The sequence below is a fragment of the Carassius auratus genome, chromosome 46 (assembly GCF_003368295.1).
Source record: "Carassius auratus strain Wakin chromosome 46, ASM336829v1, whole genome shotgun sequence".
NCBI classification, from domain to species: Eukaryota; Metazoa; Chordata; class Actinopteri; order Cypriniformes; family Cyprinidae; genus Carassius; species Carassius auratus.
The window spans coordinates 13,081,613-13,106,012 of NC_039288.1; the positions used below are offsets into that span (position 1 = coordinate 13,081,613).

Here is a 24,400-nt window from a genome sequence, read left to right on the forward strand (position 1 = left end):
GACAGTGAGAGACCTATCCCCGACTCGAAGGCACAGGGAAGCGACCCTCTCGTTCACCGGGGTGAACTCCAACATATGGCGGCTGAGCTGGGGGGCTATTAGCAAACCCACTCCAGCCCTCCGCCTCTCACCATGGGCAACTCCAGAGTGGTCGAGAGTCCAGCCTCTCTCAAGAAGTGTGGTTCCAGAGCCCAAGCTGTGTGTTGAGGTGAGCCTGACTATCTCTAGTCGGTACCTCTCGACTTCCCACACAAGCTCAGGCTCCTTCCCCGCCAACGAGGTGACATTCCACGTCCCTAAAGCCAGATTCCGTGTCCAGAGAACGGGTCGTCGAGGGTCTCGCCTACGACTGTCACTCGATCCACTATGCACCGGCCCCTTACGCTCCCTCCTGCAGGTGGTGAGCCACGGGGGAAGGCCCGGCCACCAGGCGCTCGCATACAAGCCCCAACCCCGGGCCTGGCTCCAGGGTGGGGCCCCGGCTGCGCCATGCCGGGCGACGCCACGGTCCTTGATACAAATTTTGACATAAGGGGTTTGTGAACTGTTCTTAGTCTGGCCCGTCACCAAGGACCTGTTTGCCTTGGGAGACCCTACCAGGAGCATATAGCCCCAGACAACATAGCTCCCAGGATCATTCGGGTACTCAAACCTCTCCACCACGATAAGGTGACAGTTCAAGGAGAGGTAAATAAGAATCAAAAAATATAATTGAACAAAAAATATAATAGATTGTTTTTCCTGAAAAAATGAATAAATAAATAAATACTTTTTGAGGCTTTGGAAACTTCTGAACGCTAAATAGCCAAGTGTGACTCCAAATGAAGAGGCCCAGAGGCTTAAGAGGATTCACTAATACTTTGAATATAAAGTTTGTTCATCTATTTAGTAGCATAATAACATAAAGAAATGTCATACACAAACAATTTAAAAAAATTAGTATAAATTGAGTATAAAGTATGATTATTAAGTTTGATGGATATGGATTTTTTTTTTTTTTTTTTTTCGTGAGAGAATAATTGCACCCAGGGGATTTCAAAACATCTCTTACAGACATCCCTAATGATAAAAAAAAACTTATAAAAACCCACCAGACCACATAAAATTCAGTTGAGATCACAAACAGCTCTGAACATTTTTATTTGCAGGAGACTCTCACTGTCATTCCTACAGCAAGCAGTGGATGGATATTGAAGCCTAATGAGTTGTAAAATGTGTTAAATGTGTATTAATACTGTTTGCAATTTGTTTTGCATTGTCATTTGTTTTTATGTGATTTGAAGGATCATATCTTTACCATGATGGATAACATGTCTAACCCTGTAATACTGACTCTGATGGTGCCAAAAGATTCTAAATCATACAGGCATGCATATTTTATTTGTTTTCTTGCATTATATGTGCTTATATTGTCAATTAATATTCGTCTTATTATGGCCATCATAATGGAGAAATCTCTTCATGAACCAATGTACATATTTTTGGGTCATTTGTGTATAAATGGGATTTATGGAGCCACGGGATTCTACCCTAAAATGTTGTCTGATTTAATATTGGATTCATATGTGATCTCCTTTCATATGTGTGCTCTGCAGATATTTGTGATTTACAGCTCTTTACTGTGTGAGTTCACAATCTTAACAGTGATGTCTTATGATAGATATGTAGCCATATGTAAACCTTTAGACTATCATTCCAGATTAACTAAAAACACTTGTGTGAAATTAATTCTGTTTTCATGGATTGTTCCAACTTTATCTGTGTTCACTGCCACTCTGTTATCAAATTTAAGGCAACTTTGTGCCTATCACATAGATAAATTATATTGTGACAACTGGTCAGTTGTAAAACTGTCTTGTGCTTCATCTTTTGTTAATAACGTCTATGGATATATTGTTGCTGTTATATTTTTAAGCTTTGTAATAATTATCATATTGTCATATATTAAACTGATTGCTGCCTGTAAATTATCTTTAGAAAACAGAAGGAAATTCTGGAAAACATGTCTGCCACATATATGTTCACTGATAAATTTCACGTTTGCTTTGCTTTTTGATATTATGTATAGCAGATATGGTTCAGATGATATTTCAGAGAGTTTGCGTAATTTTTTGGCTCTAGAACTGGTGATAGTCCCACCTGTGTTCAATCCTCTTATCTATGGGTTAAATATTAGAGCAGTGCGCAAAAGTGTTTTTACTTTATGTATTGCATCAAGAGTAAATGTTTCACATGCACCAAAAAGACGAAAACATAATTTAAAACAATAGTCATGACAATTGGGTTTTCACATATAAAAACTTAGACAAAAAGGGGATAAGTGTGTTATTAATAAGCATATTACTAATAAAGTGCAATCTTAAAACCAAAAATATGACTAAATATAGATTTGTTTAATAATATCAAGTCCCCTGGATGATAATGATCTCCTAGGAGTTTTCTCCTCCATGCCTTTTTAAATCTAAATGTCATATTGTATGTTTGTACGATTTATCCTTGCTCTTTTTGTCACATACAAGTTTGTACAAATGCACTTTGTGTAATTTATAACAGATTTTTAAAGAAAATGCTTGTTATTCATGAAGTCATTGTGCTACACGATATTAAAAATAATTGCCTCATCCAAGTCATGTGTGGCAGAAGCGCCGCCCGGGTCTTGTCATGGGTTACTTTTGAGGTCTGGTACAAATATGGCATGGGCTAAAAAAAATACATAGACTATAAGGCTCATATATATGCACGTTTATTCAAGCACACAGGATCTTATTCCTAAATGAATGTGTTTCTGCTATGTCTATAACACCTTTGAAATCACAATCACATCGGAATATTTAAACCTGCTTTTTTTGCAGCTGCTGATCCACAGAGAGCAGAGCTCATCATGTAAAGCTCTATGTTTGACACAGCTTCACAGTCTACATAGCCTCACATAGCCAGACTTTCAGATTTATGGCTGACGGTCTGGAATTCATGGCAGCTTTGATTGGCAAAGGCCTGCCAATGAGGATGTTTGACCAACATGTCAAACAACCAATCACAATTTGTTTCATTCAGCATCACGTTTCGGGCGTGGAAATGTCGCCACAATAACAGACTGGTGTGTAAAACTCTCAAACATATTTGAAAGATTCTATGCTGCAAAATGTTTTTTATATTTCACGTACTTTTGAAACTCCAGTGTTTAGTTGATCCTGATAACCACTCTTCATCAGAGCTGTTAACACTATGGCTTTCTGAAACTACAGTGTTTAGTTTATATTTTTATATATATATATATATGGTGGGCCATTATCGGCGTTAACGTGCTGCGTTAACGTGAGACTCTCATCGGGCGATAAAAAAAATATCGCCGTTAATCTATTCTCAAAGTTGGGTTGGGAGCTGGGTCTATACTTAGCAAGCTATGATGACTTTCACCTTGATATTTTATATAACCGACTGGCTGAGGCCAGCCTAAAAAGATGCTCAGGACAGTAGATGGGCCACTGCTGCACATCGTCACAAAAGCTTATCTTTTTCACTGTGTTTGGTGCGCACACAGAGAGATCGAGAGCCGCGTATCACGGACAGCGACACTGAACCGAGCTCTCTTCTGCAAAGTTTTCCTCAAAGTCCCTCCTGCAACTGAACGAACAAATTCAAATCGCAGTTTAAACAAACAAAAAGATGTGAAAGAGCCCAATTCAGTAGTCGTGGTGTTCTGGTGTTCAGGGCTCACGCAGAGAAAGGTGTCTCCAAACACTTGAACAACGAATTTGCTTATTTTTGCTCTTGTGCCGACAAATACATACAAAATATGTCAAAATATCCACCTTGGAAATAATGGTTGAAAAAACTGTGAGTTATTTCTTAAGTGAAAGTAAACAGTTGAGGAAAAAAATGGGATGTGTATTTAATTGGATGCGTTCATCGTCTCTTAAAGTGACCGTACCTAATTTAGCTACTGGCTGCTGTAATGTTAATCCAAGAAAATGAACGAAAATCACTCACTGCTCTTGACTGAATTACTTTGTAGTTTTAACAGTCAAACCAAAAATTACTCAGACACCAGATATAATTTTTGATATATCAATCAATCAATCAGTCACCTTTATTTATATAGTGCTTTAAACAAAATAAATTGCGTCAAAGCACTGAACAACATTCATTTGGAAAACAGTGTCTCAATAATGCAAAATGATAGTTAAAGGCAGTTCGTCATTGAATTCAGTTATGTCATCTCTGTTCAGTTTAAATAGTGTCTGTGCATTTATTTGCAATCAAGTCAATGATATCGCTGTAGATGAAGTGACCCCAACTAAGCAAGCCAGAGGCGACAGCAGCAAGGAACCGAAACTCCATCGGTGACAGAATGAAGAAAAAAACCTTCATTCTGTATATATATATATATATATATATATATATATATATATATATATATATATATATATATATATATATATATATATATATATATATATTATGGCAAGCCGTTCAGGAAATAATTGTACTTATAATATGAAGTCTGAATATATAGAATTAAAGTCTGAATATCTAAAACGAATGTCTGAATATATATTGAATGAAAGTCTGAATATATAAAATTAATTTCTGAATATATATGGAATGAAAATCTGAAAGTCTGAATACATATAGAATGAATGTCTGAATATATAGAATGAAAGTCTGAATATATATATATATATATATATATATATATATATATATATATATATATATATATATATATATATATATAAAATGAAAGTCTGAATATATGGAATGAAAGTCTGAATATATATATATATATATATTCAATATTCAATATATATTCGGACTTGCAATGAGCAAGTCCGCACGAAATTCCATATATTCCATATATTCAGACTTTCATTCAATATATTCAGACATTCATTCCATATATTCAGACTTTCATTCCATATTTAGACTTTAATTCTATATATTCAGACTTTCATTCTATATATATTCAGACATTCATTCCATATATTCAGACTTTCATTCTATATATTCAGACTTTCATTCCATATTTAGACTTTCATTCTATATGTTCAGACTTTCATTCTATATATATTCAAACTTTCATTCCATATATTCAGACTTTCATTCCATATATTCAGACTTTCATTCCATATATTCAGACTTTCATTCCATATATTCAGACTTTCATTCTATATATTCAGACTTTCATTCTATATATTCAGACTTTCATTCCATATATTCAGACATTCATTCCATATATTCAGACTTTCATTCCATATATTCAGACATTCATTCCATATATTCAGACATTCATTCCATATATTCAGACTTTCATTCTATATATTCAGACTTTCATTCAATATATTCAGACTTTCATTCCATATATTCAGACATTCATTCCATATATTCAGACTTTCATTCCATATATTCAGACTGTCATTCTATATATTCAGACTTTCATTCTATATATTCAGACTTTCATTCTATATATTCAGACTTTCATTCCATATTCAGACTTTCATTCAATATATTCAGACATTCATTCCATATATTCAGACTTTCATTCAATATATTCAGACATTCATTCCATATATTCAGACTTTCATTCCATATATTCAGACTTTCATTCTATATATTCAGACTTTCATTCCATATATTCAGACTGTCATTCTATATATTCAGACTTTCATTCTATATATTTAGACTTTCATTTCATTCTATATATTCAGACTTTCATTCTATATATTCAGACTTTCATTCCATATATTCAGACTTTCATTCTACATATTCAGACTTCATATTATAAATATAATTATTTCCTGAACGGCTTGCCATAATATATATATATATATATATATATATATATATATATATATATATATATATATATATATATATATATATATATATATATATAGCAAAACTGTAATAATGTGAGAAATGTTGAAGGTGTCTGAATAAATAGGTTTGATTGTATATTTAATTTTTACATTGAAGACAGGCGTAAGGTTGTTTGCACCTTGTGCAATGTGGAATTAGTTTACAGCTTTTCAAGCACTTTGTGATGCATTTTGAAAACAGGAGATGAGCCCCTTTTCTAATCCACCACCTAGCTTGATAAACCCTTTCTTTTTTAATCTAGATTAATTTCAAGATCACAGTGAGATTAATCTAGATTAAAAAAAATAATAATATATGCCCACCACTAATATACAGTGGGGATCGAAAGTTTGGGCACCCCTTGCAGAATCTGTGAAAATATGAGTAATTTTCAAAAAATAAGAGAGATCATACTAAATGCATGTTATTTTTTATTTAGTACTGTCCTGAGTAGGATATTGTACATAAAAGATATTAACATTTAGTCCACAAGACAAAAAAATTGCTGAAATTATTAAAATAACCCCACTCAAAAGTTTGGGAACCCTTGGTTCTTAATACTGTGTTCTGTTTCCTGATGATCCTTGACTGTCTTTCTGTTTTGTGATGGTTGTGCATGAGTCCCTTGTTTGTTCTGAACAGTTAAACTGAGCAGCGTTCTTCAGAAATATCTTTAAAGTCCTGCAGATTCTTCAGTTTTCCAGCATCTTTGCATATTTGAACCCTTTCCAGCAGTGACTTTATGATTTTGAGATACATCTTTTTCAGGACATTTAAGGTCTTTTCTACATATATATGGACCAGAATGAACTCAAAAATACTTATAAATGAATCAGTCCATCGCTTCACTCCATATTCATTTATGTGTAACCCACACATTTGACTATCATGTTATAATCACTTATTGTGTATGTCTTTTAATAACTATGGGATAGCTTAAGGATACATATTCATGTCTAGTGTCTATGTAATCGAATCTGCTTGCTTGAAATGTATCATATTCTTGTCATAGGAATCATGTCCAAAAATTAGACCCTGCAAGAGTGGAAAAATTCGGACCACATGCTTGGTAAGATAACATGATTTATGATACAACTGAGCCAAGACAATATCTGATTGGTCAAGACAACATCTGAGGTGCGGCCAACAGGCCAGTTTAAATACTTAGGACACCCTAAAATCTTGCTTTTAGTTGTTAGCTTTGCTTCTGCTACTAGTCATGCCAGCTTTTAGTCTCTAGCTATGCTTCTGCTATTAGTCATGTCTGCTTTTAGCTTTGCTTCTTAGCTTTAGCTTTTAGCCATGCTTTTAGTCATCACTTTGAGCACGGTTCCAGCGTGCTTCAGCCTGCACGCCTGCTGCTACTTAGCCACGATGAGAAGTAACACAACCTAGTCTCGTCAAACTTTCTTTCTTTTCTTTTCCGTTTGAGAGTTTTGTGTTCTGAGTTAAGTTTTGTAACATCGAGTCTCCGACACCTGACCTCGGGTGCCCGTTCAACTTCAACCAGCCACACAACTCCATCTTCAGCCAACGCCCAACCACGGGCTTCCCAAGACGTCACTTCAGCGACTACTGAACTTCCAGCCAATCAGCGACAACAAAGGGACACCTTCAGGCAATGTACCATCAGACATTTGTGCTGGTGTATCTAATATAATTTTAAAGGAACACTCCACCGTTTTTTGAAATAGGGCTTATTCACATTATTTCCTACATTTAGATAGGTGGGCAAATGCATTTTTGTGTCAGTGCATGCATTGTTTTAGTTTGACTGGGTCGGCGTTAGCTTAGCTTAGCACAATGAATGGAATCCTTTGTTGCCAGCTAGCATGGCCTGAGTAAAAGTGATCAAAAAAATAAAAGAAACCCACCTAATTACTTCTTGTGGCCTGCGTATTCACAACGAGTACAAATAGCGATCCAGATTAACACTAGGCGATTTCCTAGGCAGATATTGACTTGGGACTATATTATGGGGAAGCACAGGCGAAGCACTGCTACTTCGGCGCAGAGAATCACGCAACACATGAAATCCCACGACTTCCGTCAACACACCGGCGTGAATGGTAGCTGCCTGGCTGTTTTCCTTACAGTACACGAATGGCGATGAACATGGCTGATTTTGAGAGAGACGAAGAGGGTGACTTCTCAGACAGTCAAGAACCAGAACCATACCTATTTGAACCAGAGTTTACAGAAGCAGAGCTGCGTGCTTTGGAAATAGAACGACAGGAGGAGGAGGTTGCGTTCGCTCAACAGCCTGAGGACGTGAGGATGAGAGCCAACATGAACTGGTGGTGTGAATGTGGGGGAATATGCCAATCTATGCCGACGGAAATAGAGTGTCTGTGCTGTAGAGAGTGGGACATGTTTTTGCCATTGATGACCAGGCTCAACACGTCAGATCAAGATGAGCGTGCCCGAAGTTGTGTGTGTCACATCTACAGAGGATTTCACGGTGCTGATCCATTCTGCAGTACTCGATTTTTTTTTTCCGGTGTGACAAAGTGAACTGGAAAAAACGCCCCACGCCGAATGGACCAAATGGACAGCTGTCCACAGAGTAAGTGATTATTTTAATCATGACGCATGTATAGATCGACCCATATTATACCTGTATTCACATAGAGTTGATGTTTTCATGTGTTGCGTGATTCTCTGCGCCGAAGTAGCAGTGCTTCGCCTGTGCTTCCCCATAATATAGTCCCAAGTCAATATCTGCCTAGGAAATCGCCTAGTGTTAATCTGGATCGCTATTTGTACTCGTTGTGAATACGCAGGCCACAAGAAGTAATTAGGTGTTTTTTTTTTTTTTTTTCGATCACTTTTACTCCGGCCATGCTAGCTGGCAACAAAGGATTCCATTCATTGTGCTAAGCTAAGCTAACGCCGACCCAGTCAAACTAAAACAATGCATGCACTGACACAAAAATGCATTTGCCCACCTATCTAAATGTAGGAAATAATGTGAATAAGACCTATTTCAAAAAACGGTGGAATGTTCCTTTAACCTCATTGAGGAACTCAATGCGAGGGTTAATTAAGTGATTGATGGCTGTTCATGTCTATGCAATTTAACGTATTTCTGTAAACTTGGGATTCCGTATTTCCATTCTGTGTTTCCATTTCCGTATTTCTTGCTTGTATTTTTGTATTTCTGTATTTCGTATTTCCATTTCTGTACAAAATTATTTGGAAGAGAGAGAGCAATTTGTTTATTTCAACAATCTGAGCTCAAGTAGGGGAAAACTTTTATGTGGGTTACCGCAGGGGTTCATTTTGGGACCTCTATTATTTCTAATTTATATCAATGATTTAAGAGTTGTTTGTAAAAATGTTATGCCACTCATGTTTGCAGATGATACATGTCTACTATTATCTCATTCTAACATTGACACATTGATAAGAGTAGTAAATGAAGAATTACAAAATATTTCTAAATGGTTTAAAATTAATCAACTCTCTCTTAATATACAAAAAACTAACTTTATGATTTTTAGCACAAAAAACAAAGGAGATTGTCAGGACATAGAGATATCAATTGATGGTTTAAAAATTGGCCAAGTGAACCAAATAAAATTTTTAGGTGTCATTGTCGACCATAAACTAACCTGGAAATATCATATCCAGCATGTTTGCAGAAAAATAATGAAATCTGTTGGCATACTGAGTAGAGTTCGTTCTTTAATTGATATTTCATGTATGAAAACATTATATTACAGCTTGATCTATCCCCACATTTTGTACTGTAATATTGTTTGGGGTGCAACATGCCAAACATATCTAAATAAGATTTTATTAATACAAAAGAAATTCTTAAGAATTATGAGTAATTCAAATAGATTGTCATCATCTGCTCCGCTTTTCATAAAATATAACATTTTGACAATATTCAATGTTAACATCTATTGCATAAATACCTTTATGTACAAGTATGTGTATATGACAAATATTATGCCCAGAGTTTTTAATAACTTTTTCATGTATTCTTCGGATGTTCATGCTTACTCCACAAGGCGCTGCAAAGATTTTTATCTTCCTTTTTGCAGAACTACAGCCAACCAATCTACACTGAAATACAGAGGGCCTTCCCTCTGGAATCATTTAGACCCTGCTTTAAAGACTAAAACCACTCTAAATTCTTTCAAAAGAGAGCTGAAAATAATGTTAACATATAAATAAGTTTATCTTGGTAATTTGTTTATTAAAATGTTTGATGTACTGATTGTATTGTCTTGCTTGATCATGTAATTTTACGTTCATTTAATGAGATTTTGGGGAGGTGGTTTCATAAGACCTTATTGTCTTCTCACTCTCTCCCGCACAGTATTTTGTTGGTATGGATTTGTAAAGTTGTATTTCGAATGTTATATGTGCAAATAAACCTTCAAACCTTCAAACCTTCATTCTCTTAAACTCATCTTTCCCTAACTTTTGACCTTCCTGCAACTTGTGTGAATGTGTGTGTGCGTGTGTTTATGTGTTAGATTAGTTTATATGTCTTAGATTTATCTAATAAAGCCTTATTCATATTGAAAAGAGAAGTATCTTGTGTTTTGTGCTTACAAGTTAATGTCTTAAACTGCCGATCTTGTTACTGTGCTAATTGATAGTGTTTTCACTATAGTTTGGATATTAGTATCCAGCGCAGATTTGATGTTAAACGGCTCGTTCACTGAACCGCAGGCGCGTCTTCGTGAACAGCCGTGAAACAGTGATTCTGTTCAAATTCCCTTTAAAATCTTAAATGATTCCCTTTGAGCTAAATTGACCTGTTTCCCTTACATTGTCATTGCCTGTTATGACTATGATTTGGATTTGGATTCTGTTTTGTGTATGCCCTGAAACTTTGTAAATAACTTTTAAATATTATTGTAAATACAAGTTTGCCATACTAAGGGATGTAGGGGGTTAGGGGCCAATTTATTTTATGAATCTTTTTCTCACTTTGTTTATGGGTTGAGGGAGGTAGGTAAGTTGGTCTGTATTTAGTTTTATTTCCATTTGAGGCTATTTCGTTTAAAAGAAAAGTTTGTTTTGTTTATTGTTTTGGCCTTTTCTGCCCATGAAAAGATTCCCAATAAAAGAAAATAAAAATTGTTTATTTGGCATCTCTCTGGTGAGAGATTATTTATTTATTTATTTCCTTTTCTGTTACAGCTAACCCGAGGTCGTAACAGTCACTGTCTTTACACATAGATTCTGCAGACCCTGTAGTGGGACCAAAAATAACATGCAAAATGTTTGTGCTTCATTTGCAAAGCCTTCCTTATATGGTATCAGCCCATATATTGGGTTCATTTGAAAGCTTGACAATTGCGAATAATTTTTCAGAAGAATGTATTTTTTTTTATTTGTTTTACAAAACAATCAAGTCATATAATCACAAGAAAGCTCTCATTCTCAGAAATTTGATGATGTAGATCATTCTTTTGTCAATAACAGATCGAGTGATCTTCAGTGGAATCGTGATGTGAAATTTCTCACCTCAGTGTAAATTATTATTCATACTCGTAGCACCGCTTCAGTCAGCCGCAAACAGCGACAAATATCTATATACTCTATATAATCTTTTAGATTAGAATCTCTTCTTTCAAACAAGAACATTTTTAATTTCTGTGTGCTTCCATCTGTGAGAGATAAAGCATTTTGTCCAGGTATGCACCAGGAAAAAAAGACACACTTCTCCCAAAGACATGCTCTCTATATAAAATGCACTCTCGGCCTGAAGCTCTTATGTTCTATATATCAGAGCTCATTTGTGAAGCGCTATTAGTCAGTTCAGGTGTCAGTCTGAGCAGTGGCCCAGTGAGAGCTGCAGAATTTGACACCTCTGCGTCAACAGCGGCGGAGGGTGCGGGAAGTCAGTGACCACTTCCAGCTCAGCCGGGGATCTTGCACTGGACACTGGGATTTAGAGTTTTCAGCTGTTTGTATGCAATTGCTCACAAGCGGAAAGGCTTTCGCGTATGCGTCTCGACATCTGCAATGCCCTCCACCTTTGTGAGGTTCTATGACCTGGATATGTGAGCCACTCCAAGCTCTTCCGTTAGCTGTGCTCTTTGGATACAAAGTAGGCAGGGATTTGGAAGTCTGGTGGCATGGGCACCTCGTTCTCTATAGTGTTCGATGCAGCTCAAGTTCCTGAAGAGGAACGTCTCAAGGTTACACATGTAACCATGGTCACTTGAGTGAACGAGACACTGTATTTCGAAGCCATACTCCAGGACCCCTGCCAGCGCTTGCTTCTCTCCTCAAAGCTGATGCCAGCTGTGTGGCACATGCTTTTATAGCTTCTTGATGGCTTACGTCACCCCACCCGTGACATTACGCCCTTCCATTGGACAGATTGCACACGATATTCAAAGTCACTTGCGCTAAAGGATTTATACATTGTGTTCGACAGAGCGTCTTATTCCCTCAAGGAATAAGACGCTCACAAAATAGAAAAAAAATGGCTGTAAGAAAAGAGCCGTAGCATTTAAATTCTTTACTAAAAAAGTTTGGAAACATTGCTATTTTTCATGTTTTTGAAAGAAGTTTCTTCTGCTCATCAAGCCTGCATTTATTTGATCAAAAATACAGAAGAAACAGTAATAATGTGAAATATTATTAAAACTTAAAATAATATTTTTCTATTTGAATATACTTAAAAAAAATAATTTATTCCTGTGATGCAAAGCTGAATTTTCAGTATCATTACCCCAGCCTTCAGTGTCACATGTAACATCCAGTCTATCACATTATCATTTAGAAATCATTCTAATATTTTGATTTATTATGAGTGTTGGAAACAGTTCTGCTATCTAATATATTTGATGAATAAAATGTTAAAAAGAACTGCATTTATAAAAAAATATAATAATAATAATAATAATAATATATTCTAATAATGTATTTTCTTTACTATCACTTTTTATCAGTTTAACACATCCTTGCTGAATAAAGGTATTGATTTTATTAAAAAAAAAAAAAAATTACTGACCCCAAATTACTGACCAGTTATTACAAAATTGTTATTACATAATATTTATATTTTAAAAACATAGCTTCTTTTTTTTCTTTTCTTTTTTAATATTCATCAAAGTATACTAAAAAAGTATAACATGTTCTGAAAAAACTATTAAGCAGCAGAACTGTTTCCAACTTTGATAATGAATCATCATATTAGAATGATTTCTGAAGGATCATGTGATAATTATCCTAAAAATTCAGCTTTGCATCACATAAATAAATGATAATTTAAAGAATAATAAATTTTAAAACAATTATTTTAAATTGTAATAATATATCACAATATTACATTTTTTTTCTGTATATTTGATCGAATAAATGCAGGCTTGATGAGGAGAAGAAACTTCTTTCAAAAACATTAAAAATAGTAATGTTTCCAAACTTTTGGTCTGTACTGTATATCTAAATGCAAAACCAGATTTAATGAATATGGTCACTTTAGTCACAACTAAGAGGCTCAGAGGGTTAAGAGGATGCACGGATACTTTGAATATGCAGTTTATTAATCTAAGCATATTAGCATATTAACGTAATGATGCGGTATCATGCTAGAAAATGTCATACACACACACAAAAATTTTTTTAATGTTTTATATAAATTGTAAGACTATTAAGTGTGAGTATGAATATTTAAGGTGTTTTCTTTTTTTTTCATGAGCAAATAATTAAACCCAAGATATTTCAGAACATCTCTTAATGAAATCCCTCATGATAAAAAAAAAAGAAAAGAAAAAAAAACACTTAAAAACCCACCAGACCTCATAAAATTCAGCTGAGATCACAAACAAGAGACTCTCAGTGTCATTCCTGCAACTAGCAGTGGATGGATATTGGCGCCTAATGAGTTTTAAATGTTTATTAATATTGTTTCCTTTTTCCATTGCATTGTCATTTGTTTAATGTGATTTGAGTTATCATATATATACCATGATGGATAACAAGTCTTACCCTGTGATCCTGACTTTAATGGTGCCCAAAGACACAAAATCATATAGGCATGCATATTTTATTTGCTTTCTTGCCTTATATGTGCTTATATTGTCAATTAATATTCGTCTTGTTATAGCCATCATCATGGAGAAATCTCTTCATGAACCAATGTACATATTTTTGGGTCATTTGTGTATAAATGGGATTTATGGAGCCACAGGATTCTACCCCAAAATTTTGTCTGATTTAATATTGGATTCATATGTGATCTCCTTTCATATGTGTGCTCTGCAGATATTTATGATTTACAGCTCTTTACTGTGTGAGTTCACAATCTTAACAGTGATGTCTTATGATAGATATGTAGCCATATGTAAACCTTTAGACTATCATTCCAGATTAACTAAAAACACTTGTGTGAAATTAATTCTGTTTTCTTGGATTGTTCCCATGTTGTCTAGTTTAACCGGCACTCTGTTATCAAATTTAAGACAACTTTGTACCTATCACATTGATAAATTATATTGTGACAACTGGTCAGTTGTAAAACTCTCTTGTGGTTCTACTTTTGTTAATAATGTCTATGGATATATTGTTGCTGTTATATTTGTTAGCTTTGCAATTGTTATCATATTGTCCTATATAAAACTGATCGCTGCATGTAAAATATCTTTAGAAAACAGAAGGAAATTCTGGAAAACATGTCTGCCACATATATTTTCACTGATAAATTTAACTTCTGCTTTTCTTTTTGATTTTATGTATAGCAGATATGGTTCAAATGACATTTCAGAGGGTTTGCGTAATTTTTTGGCTCTAGAACTGGTGATAGTCCCACCTGTGTTCAATCCTCTTATCTATGGGTTAAATATTAGAGCAGTGCGCAAAAGTGTTTTTACTTTATGTGTTGCATCAAAAGTAAATGATTCACATGCACCAAAAAGACGAAAACATAATTAAAAACATTATTCATGACACATAGGTTTTCATATACATGATGTATAACAAAAAGTGGGAACAAATGTGTTTTTACTAAGCATATTACTAATAAAGTGTGATATATGTATAAATAGATGTATCTTGATTATATATATATGCCTTTTTATATCTAAATTTAATTATTGTATATTTATACAATTTATCCTTGCTCTTTTTGTCACATAGAATACAAGATTGTAATCCGTGTAGTTTATAACAGATTTTTTTTTTATGCAAAATTTATTTATTACACATAGGTTTTATAAATGTAATAAATTATTTGTAGTTTGTTGATGTTGAAAATCAGTTTAGATCAAATATATGTTTCCACTTCTTTTTACAAGTCAGCACTGTTACAGTTAGGGGTGACATAATGTCAAGAAAGTTAGTTTTAATTATGTTTATTTTAATCAGTCATCATTCACATATTGCTTCCATGATGTGAAATTGTGGACTCAGAAAATATATGGAATGAAGGGAAAAAAAGATTAAGGTCAAATACATCCTAAAAATAATCTCAAACAGAATTATACTCATATAAACCATATAGTCCACATGACATCATATTAAATAAATAAATGAAATATAAAGATATTTAATGTAATCTGTAAGTAGTATGGTTTCACTTGTTAAAGGGAAAAAAATATTTAAAAATGAATGTACACAAGGCTGTTTGCACAAGTGTTTTTTTAGTGAATTTCAACTTTATTTTAACAAATTAGTGTCTTTTACAAAGTGTTGACCATGAGCAAATAATTTATCCCAATAAATATTTGAATATCTGTTATGTATTTCTTTGCATAATTATTTGGCTCTAGAATTGGTGATAGTCCCACCTCTGTTCAATACTCTAATCTATGGATTAAATATTATAGTAGAATGTACAAGAGTTTTTACTTTGTGTATCATGTGCATCAAGATATTTTTTTTCACAAAAAAATCCACAACTTAATTCTGTACTAAACCTGAAAAACTAAGAAATAAAATCTATTTAAAAAAAGTAATGAAGATTGTGTTATGCGATTCTGTTGTAGTGCCCTCCACTATTATTAGCACCCTCTGTAAATATGAGCAAATGTGGCTGTGAAAATAAATTGTTTTTCACTTTGATCTTTAATTCCAAAAAATAAATTCTAACGTATCATTAGAGTAAAACAATTGAAATTGGGGAGAAAATCTCAATGAAATAATTGTTTTTCTCCAATGCATGTTGGCCACAAATATTGGCATCCTTAGAAATGATTTTGAGTAAAATAGTAGTATATTACCATTTATATTTATATTTTTAGAACACCAGGGTGACTATGTTCCACAGGATTATAAATATGAGGAACACAAAGGACAAATGCCACTTAATCATCCTTCACAGGGAGTAAAACCAAAGAATATAGTTCTGATGTGCAGAACAAGATTGTTGAGCCACACAAAATAGAAAGTGACTGTAAGAAAAGAGCTAAAGCATTGAAAATCCCTAAAATCCCAGTGCTTTAAGTGGGCCGGTATGCACCAGTACTCAATACCGCCACTTCCAAATATAGCTCATGAGCGTACTGCCACCTCTCCGTGCGCCCAGAACGTACTTTAACGACACATCGTGCAGCCCTATTACCCATACACCCTTGAGTTTTACAAGTGAAAAGCACATGTGTCGCTTTTGCCGCTGCCAGTGTCAACCACTCAACGTGGTTGGAGAGGGTGTGTGAAACGCGCACACTCGGCTCAGTAAAAATACAAATACAGTGAACAACACTTAATATGATCTCCTGGCTTCAGACTCTGAGTACTAAAAGAACACGGTCAGAATCAGATGACTCGCTGGCTGACACCCCACCAAGCCAGAATGATATCTCTGCAGGTCAGACGCAAGCTAATGAGGTAATGCAGTAGCTCTTTCTAAGGGTATTTTTTCAAAATCCTTTTGCACATTTTATGTTCAGTAGCTATTTCTAAGGGTATTTCTTCTAAATTATTTTGCACATTTTATTTATGTTCAGTAGCTCTTTCTAAGGGTATTTTTCCAAAATTATTTTGCACATTTTATTTATCTTCAGTAGCTCTTTGTGAGGGTATTTGTTCAAATTAATTTTGCACATTTTATTTATGTTCAGTCGCTCATTCTATGGGTATTTTTTCAAAATCCTTTTGCACATTTTATTTATGTTCAGTAGTTCTTTCTAGCTCAAGCAAATCCACAGACTAATAAAAGGATATATAATTTTTTATAAGGTCGTCTGTTGACTGCTGTATAAAAAAAACCTTCAATATAGTTGTTGTTGTTACCTCAGGGGATGAGGGGAGTCATCAAAAAAAAAAAAAAAAGATATATATATGCTATAATAGAGTGCCGGCACCTATTTTGGGCCACTTAAAGCACTGCCAAATCCTAAACATCAGGGCAATAATTAAGGTGTTCCAATCAACTAAAAATGTTGCAAATGTGTGTCTATATCATCCTGATGTACAATGAGGAGGAGAGTTTGAATAACTAAAGACTCCAAGGAACACAGCTGCAGAATTGCATATAATAGAAAAAAATTACCCCACTTCTTTCGTTAACCTTGGTTCTCTGAGATACGGGAACAATTACTGTGTCTCTGGATGCTATGGGGAAACTTAATTTTTCTCAGAGGACTAAAGACTTACTCAATCACACAATATAACTGCACTGCCATTGGTTCGACAAGCTCAGAATTGATTCAGAATCACTGAAGAGAGGATCACGATGCATCGGAGAATCGATTTTTTCTCCCACCCCTAATAGTTCCACAGCCCATTGTGGTGCAGGCTTTTTGTCCTCCTCACTTTCATAATAAAAATAAAACTTACTTGCCGTTCCCTGATATGAACCTTGACATAATGTTGTCTTTTATAATGTCTAAATATATATATAAATGCAGAACCTGATTAAATGAATGTTGATATTGATAGCCTACAGGTTACACAACATTACACAACTTTTTATTTTTTAACACCCTCCAGATGCCACAAATCTCAAAAAAAAAAAAAAAAAAAAAAAAAAGTTTTATAAATGTCTTCATTTTAATGTGAAATATTGTATTTATTAAAAATAATACAGTAAGGAAGAAATAAAAAATATATATTAATTCTAAGGGGAAAAAATGTAATAGATTTATTTATTTACTTTTTGTGTATTCAGTCACTTTTTGATCATTAAGGAGCAAGTGTGTCTCCCAAACAAAGAGGCCCAGAGGGTTAAGAGGATACTTTGAATATGTAGTTTATTAATCTATTTAGTAGCATATTAACATAAAGATGCAGTATCATGCTATAAAGAATCATATACAAACATTTTTTTTTTTAAATTACTGTAAGATTAAAAGTGTGAGTATTAAATGTGAGTATGAATATTTAAGGGGTTTTAATTATTATTATTTTTTTCAAGAGCAAATAATTAAACCCAAGATATTTCAGAACACCCTTACAGACATCCCTCATGATAAAAAAAAAAAAAACCCTTATAAAAACCCACCAGACCTCATAAAATTCAGCTGAGATCACAAACAGCTAATAGACTATTACTGTAATTCCTGCAGCAAGCAGCGGATCGATATTGAAGCCTAATGAGTTATAAACCTTTTTAAATGTTTATTAATATTGTTTGCAATTTGCTTTGCATTGTCATTTGTTTCATGTGATTTGAGGAATCATCTATATACCATGATGGATAACAAGTCTTACCCTGTGATCCTGACTTTAATGGTGCCCAAAGACACAAAATCATATAGGCATGCATATTTTATTTGTTTTCTTGCCTTATATGTGCTTATATTGTCAATTAATATTCGTCTTGTTATGGCCATCATCATGGAGAAATCTCTTCATGAACCAATGTACATATTTTTGGGTCATTTGTGTATAAATGGGATTTATGGAGCCACGGGATTCTACCCTAAAATGTTGTCTGATTTAATATTGGACTCATATGTGATCTCCTTTCATATGTGTGCCCTGCAGATATTTGTGATTTACAGCTCTTTATTGTGTGAGTTCACAATCTTAACAGTGATGTCTTATGATAGATATGTAGCCATATGTAAACCTTTAGACTATCATTCCAGATTAACTAAAAACGCCTGTGTAAAATTAATTCTGTTTTCATGTAGTGTTCCCACATTTTCTATTTTAACTGGCACTCTGTTATCAAATTTAAGGCAACTTTGTGCCTATCACATTGATAAATTATATTGTGACAACTGGTCAATTGTAAAACTCTCGTGTGCTTCATCTTTTGTTAATAACGTCTATGGATATGTTCTTGTTGTTATATTTTTTATCTTTGTGGTTGTTATCATATTGTCCTATATAAAACTGATAGCTGCATGTAAAATATCTTTAGAAAACAGAAGGAAATTTTGGAAAACATGTCTGCCACATATATTTTCACTGATAAATTTTTCTTTTGCTTTGCTGTTTGATTTGATGTATAGCAGATATGGCTCAAATGACATTTCAGAGAGTTTGCGTAATTTTTTGGCTCTAGAACTGGTGATAATCCCACCTGTGTTCAATCCTCTTATCTATGGGTTAAATATTAGAGCAGTGCGCAAAAGTATTTTTACTTTATGTGTTGCATCTAGAGTAAATGTTTCACATTCACCAAAAAGACGAAAACATAATTAAAAACAATATTCATGACAATTAGGTTTTCATATATATGAAGTATGGCAAAAAGTGGGAACAAATGTGTTTTTAATAAGCATATGATTAATAAAGAGTGATATATGTATAAATAGATGTATTGTCATAATATATATATATATATATATATATATATATATATATATATATATATATATGACTAAATATAGATTTGTTCAACAATATTAAGTCCCCTGCATGATAATGATCTCTCAAGAGTTTTCTCCTCCATGCCTTTTATATCTAAATGTCATGATTGTACAGTATGTTTGTACAGTTTATCCTTGCTCTTTTTGTCACATAAAATACAAGTTTGAAATGAGTGTAATTTAGAGTGATTTTTTTTTAGCCTATTTATTGCAATTTTTAACCATTTAGTGTTTATGTGTTTAAGTACCAGTGCCAACAATTATATAACAATAAAGTTAAGACAACTTACTGTAAAACTTGTATAACATGTAAAACTATGAATACAAACTGAAATAGTAAAAGCAATTTGTATGGAATTATATTTGCTTTAAAAAAATTAATTAACTTTATAAATCTGAACGTAAATTTCAGAAACTATCAAAAATATGATATTACAAAAGAAGAAAAACACAACGATTTTTTTTTAACTCAGTCGCACAATTTTGACTGGCTCTTCAAATATGCTACATTGTTTGTTAATGTTTTTCAAAGATTCGTTTTCGCTAATCATGGATTCTGAATGCATTGCCACGGATTTCGCTTACGCTAAGCAGTTTTTTGTTTGGTGTTTTGACACAAACCTCTCATGGGGGCAGGCTTATTCACATTTAACCTTATGGTGGTTTGGTGATGTCGATGCAGGGCGGAGCTACAGTAGATCTTCTCTTAGTCATAGACACTCAGAATAATCTTGTTTTCCATTTGCATTAAGATTATTTTTATTACCACACTGGCATACAAGACTAAGTATCTTATATCATTTTCTTATATATGAAATTAATCTTTATTTTTATTTTTATTTTTTTATATTTTTATATTTATATTTGTAAAAAAAAAGATGAAAAAAAAAAAAAAAACCTTATCAAGACTCTCAACAATCAGCCTGCCTTCATATGAGTTGGTGAGGATTGTGCAGACATCCTAAATTCAAATGCCCAGAATAATTATGTTAAAAGTTGCATTAGTAATAAAAAATATATTAATTTCTTATTTTGAGATGTGGGACTTACAAAAAATGGGATGACATGCAAAACAATAGGTGTATCCGGATCCAGCATTGTTGCATCATCTTCTCTTTGGCAAGGAGGTGTGGGAGTTGGTGGCTCATTTGGGCATGTAATTGGGGCAGTGGAGGGCACAACATTTTCTTTCTAAGCAAGAAGATATTAGACACACATTCTGTACACACACACATACACACACACACAGAGACACACACTTCCAGAAAACGTAAAGGGATAGTTCACCCAAAAATGAAAATTATGTCATTAATAACTCACCCTCATGTCATTCCAAATTGTGGATTAATGTGTATTGGAGACGCGAACCGTTTAAAACAATTCAGTTTGATTCAAGAAGAACCAGTTAAATCAAATGATTAGTTCGCAAAACGGATATCACAAACTGCTTTGTTTTGAACTCTCTTTCTCACAACAGACACTGAAGAGAAGAGAATGCTGAATAAAGTCATAGTTTTTGCTATTTTTGGACCAAAATGTATTTTTAATGCTTCAAAAAATTGTAATTGACCCTATGATGTAACATGGACTACTTTGATGATGTTTTTCTTACCTTTCTGGACATGGACAGTATACCGTACACACAGTTTCAATGGAGGGACTGAGAGCTCTCGGACTAAATCTAAAATATCTTAAACTGTGTTCCAAAGATAAACGGAGGTCTTATGGGTTTGGAACAACATGAGGGTAAGTTATTAATGACATAATTTTTTTATTTGGGTGAGCTAACGTTAACCCTTTTCACTGTATAACCACAGTAACATTACCAGATCTTTTTAATAATAGTAACAGCTGTTTTTTAATGGTTTATGGCAATTTTTATTATCAATGTATGGCAATAATTCAATTTAGATGAGATAAAAGTGTCACCTCGAGCGAAAGGCTGTGGGTTTGCCACCACGGACAGTCAAGAGCAGGTCTGAGGGAAAAAAACTAGATATTTTAGTCCAAGATTAATTGAAACTTACCTGGATTTCAAATAATAATACTAATAAATAAATAAATTATTAGAAATGTATTTTTATTGTGACGAAATACACATCAGACAGAAAAAAAAAAAAACGTAACGTTATCTCTGGTGCTCGCAAATGCACAATGCTTTATGATCCATCATATAAGTGATATTTTAAAATCAGAACGGCACATTTTTGCCAATCGGTAACAACTTCATGATAAAAAGACCAATACAAACCTTTATTTCACCAGAAAAAAAGGCTGAAGTCAGTCTGCTTGAAAAGTTCACCACAGAATTTCTCCTGTAACGATCCAAAATGCCCGCGACAGATGACCCAAAAATTGGGTTGTTTTGACTTAGCACTGCATGCAGTAGGTGGTTTTCTGAAATGTATTACCAGAGATTTGCTTAAAGTCTGTTATGGACAAAAATCTAATTTTAATAATCTAAAAAGGCAAGGAATGCACGTTTACATCACATTGATCTTGTGACATTGAAATTAATTGACTTAATGGACTTTGAAGTAAATTATGTCATATAACAGTTAGTTAAGAAGAAACGTAAGACTTTGACAAAAGGGGCGTTTAAAACATAAAAACAGTACAAAATTTATTTACTATCTAGCAGGCATTACAAACCAGCAAACCAAAACGAGCGAAGCTGGCAGTGCATTTAATGTCATGGAAACTTGACTGTTGTCGCACATTTTTTTGCCTTTTTATCGCTCGTTTGCTTAGTATTATGTTACGTGTGGAAATATGTTTAAAAATTCATGTTAATTGTATAATTATATTGATACGAACCTTATTTCTCCAAATATTACAGTGTGTGTGTGTGGCATCCACCTCCACCTCGAATTCAGTCAGCCTGCACTGCGCTGAACCTGCGCTGAGTTGATTTGACCCAATGAGCTGGGTTATTGCGTCCGAGTGGGGGATGGGGTGCATTGATTTAGCTCTCAGTGAAAACGACCCAAAAAATAACCCAGTGGTTGGGTTACATAGAACTACCCAAAAACTACCCAAGACTGAGAAAATAACCCAAGAAATTTACCCAAATGGCTCAACCCAGCACTTGGGTAGAAAAAATAACCCAGGATTTTTTAGTTTGTGGGCATGTACCGAGAGACTGTGGGGTGGGCTTCACAGACATTTTCAACATCTCACTAAGTCAGGGTGTTGTCCCCACATGCTTCAAAATTACCACCATCATTCCAGTCCTGAAGAAGCAGTCTCCATCCTGCTCCAATGACTTTTGTCCAGTTAAACTTACTCCTATTCTCAGGAAGTGCTTTGAACGGCTAGTCATGCACCATATAAAGTCTGCCCCCCTGGCCGGGTGGTGCAGTGACAACAATCTGTCTCTGAATTTGGAGAACACGTAAGAGATTGTTGTTGCCTTTAGGAGAGTGCACACTCAACATGTTCCTGTAACCATCAACGGTGCGACTGTGGAGACACCAAGTTCCTGGTTGTGCACATCACAGAGGACCTCTCCTGGGCTGACAACACCGCATACTGGCCAAGAAAACACAGTAGCATCTCTACTTCCTCCACAAACTGAGAAGATCCAGACCCCCGGCACCCATCATGTGCACCTTCTACAGAGCACCATCCAGAGCATCCATACTAGCTGCATCACTGTGTTGTATGGCACCTGCAACCCGTCCTGCTGCAAGTCACTTTAACCCATAATGAACTGGTCATATCATGCTACCTCAATAAGTGTGCCAAATTTGATAATTTTCCTATGTATGACTCATAGAGCTGCCATAGACTTCCATTTTGGAACAATAATAAAGAAAACCAACAGAAACCGTGCTCTCCATAAGTATTTGAACAGTAAAGACAAAATTGTTTGGTTTGTTCTGGAGTCCTGAAATCTGTAAATATGATTAAATGATTTATATGGGACAAAACTACAGAATGTGACATTTTATTATTGGGTGATTCAACACAAAGATGTTTTACCAGATAAGAAAATCAGCACCTTTAGAGTTTAATCTCCCTATCTGATGTGAGCATGAGTATTGGAACAGTTGCCTCACAGGTCTTTTCACGTGTTCAGCTGTGTCCTGTTGTATTAATTCTTCAGATATTAAAAGCAGGGAATGTGTCTTATCAGTTATATCCATTGCTTCTGCATTCTACGTTGCATTCGATGATGACACACAAACCAGGATGAAGACGAGGAAGCTAAAGCAATTTTGATGCTAAAAGAAAAGAGGATGTCAATTAGATCTATAGGAAAAAAAGGCATGGAGAAATCTAAAGTTTGGAAACCATGGGTAACATCAGCAAACAACGACGACCTGATAAGCTGAGAAAAACAACAGTAGTTGATGATAGGCAAATCATTAGAGTTATGAAAATGAATTCTAAAATATATGTCTGTAAAATCTGCAACAACCTCCAGAAAGATAGGTTGATGCTCTGTCAATCTACAGTCCACAGGAGAATGACACAGAATTACAAAAGCTACACAGCAAGATGCAAACCTCTGATCAGCACCAAAAATAGAAAGGAAAGATTCTTCACAAATGTGAGCAAGTAGAGTTTAGGAACTGAGTTGATGGACTGATGAGAAAAAGATTAACCGTCATCTAAGTGCTTGGAAAGCAAAAGTGTTAAGAAGAGGAACTGCAATTGATTCTAAGCATACAACCTCATCTTTAAAGCTTGGTGGAGGTGGTGTCATGGCATGGGCATATATGACTGTCTCTAGAATACAGCCTCTTCATTTTAATGAAGACTTAATTTATGATGGCAGTAGCAGAATTAATTTGGAAGGGTAC

At 34.4% G+C, this 24,400-nt stretch overlaps 3 protein-coding genes across 3 annotated transcripts; all 3 read left to right on the top strand.

The window, feature by feature from the left end:
- The first annotated feature begins 1,301 nt into the window (after positions 1-1,301).
- On the top strand, positions 1,302-11,316 carry LOC113063671 (olfactory receptor 5M3-like). Its single transcript, XM_026234006.1, has 2 exons — positions 1,302-2,219; positions 11,308-11,316. The coding sequence occupies exons 1-2, from the start codon at positions 1,302-1,304 to the stop codon at positions 11,314-11,316; spliced, it is 927 nt and encodes a 308-aa protein (XP_026089791.1).
- A 2,490-nt stretch (positions 11,317-13,806) lies between these two features.
- On the top strand, positions 13,807-17,959 carry LOC113063672 (olfactory receptor 5M3-like). The gene is made up of 3 exons (XM_026234007.1): positions 13,807-14,724; positions 16,558-16,659; positions 17,942-17,959. The coding sequence occupies exons 1-3, from the start codon at positions 13,807-13,809 to the stop codon at positions 17,957-17,959; spliced, it is 1,038 nt and encodes a 345-aa protein (XP_026089792.1).
- Positions 17,960-18,465: 506 nt separating this feature from the next.
- On the top strand, positions 18,466-22,902 carry LOC113063673 (olfactory receptor 10R2-like). The gene is made up of 2 exons (XM_026234008.1): positions 18,466-19,383; positions 22,891-22,902. The coding sequence occupies exons 1-2, from the start codon at positions 18,466-18,468 to the stop codon at positions 22,900-22,902; spliced, it is 930 nt and encodes a 309-aa protein (XP_026089793.1).
- Positions 22,903-24,400: the final 1,498 nt, after the last annotated feature.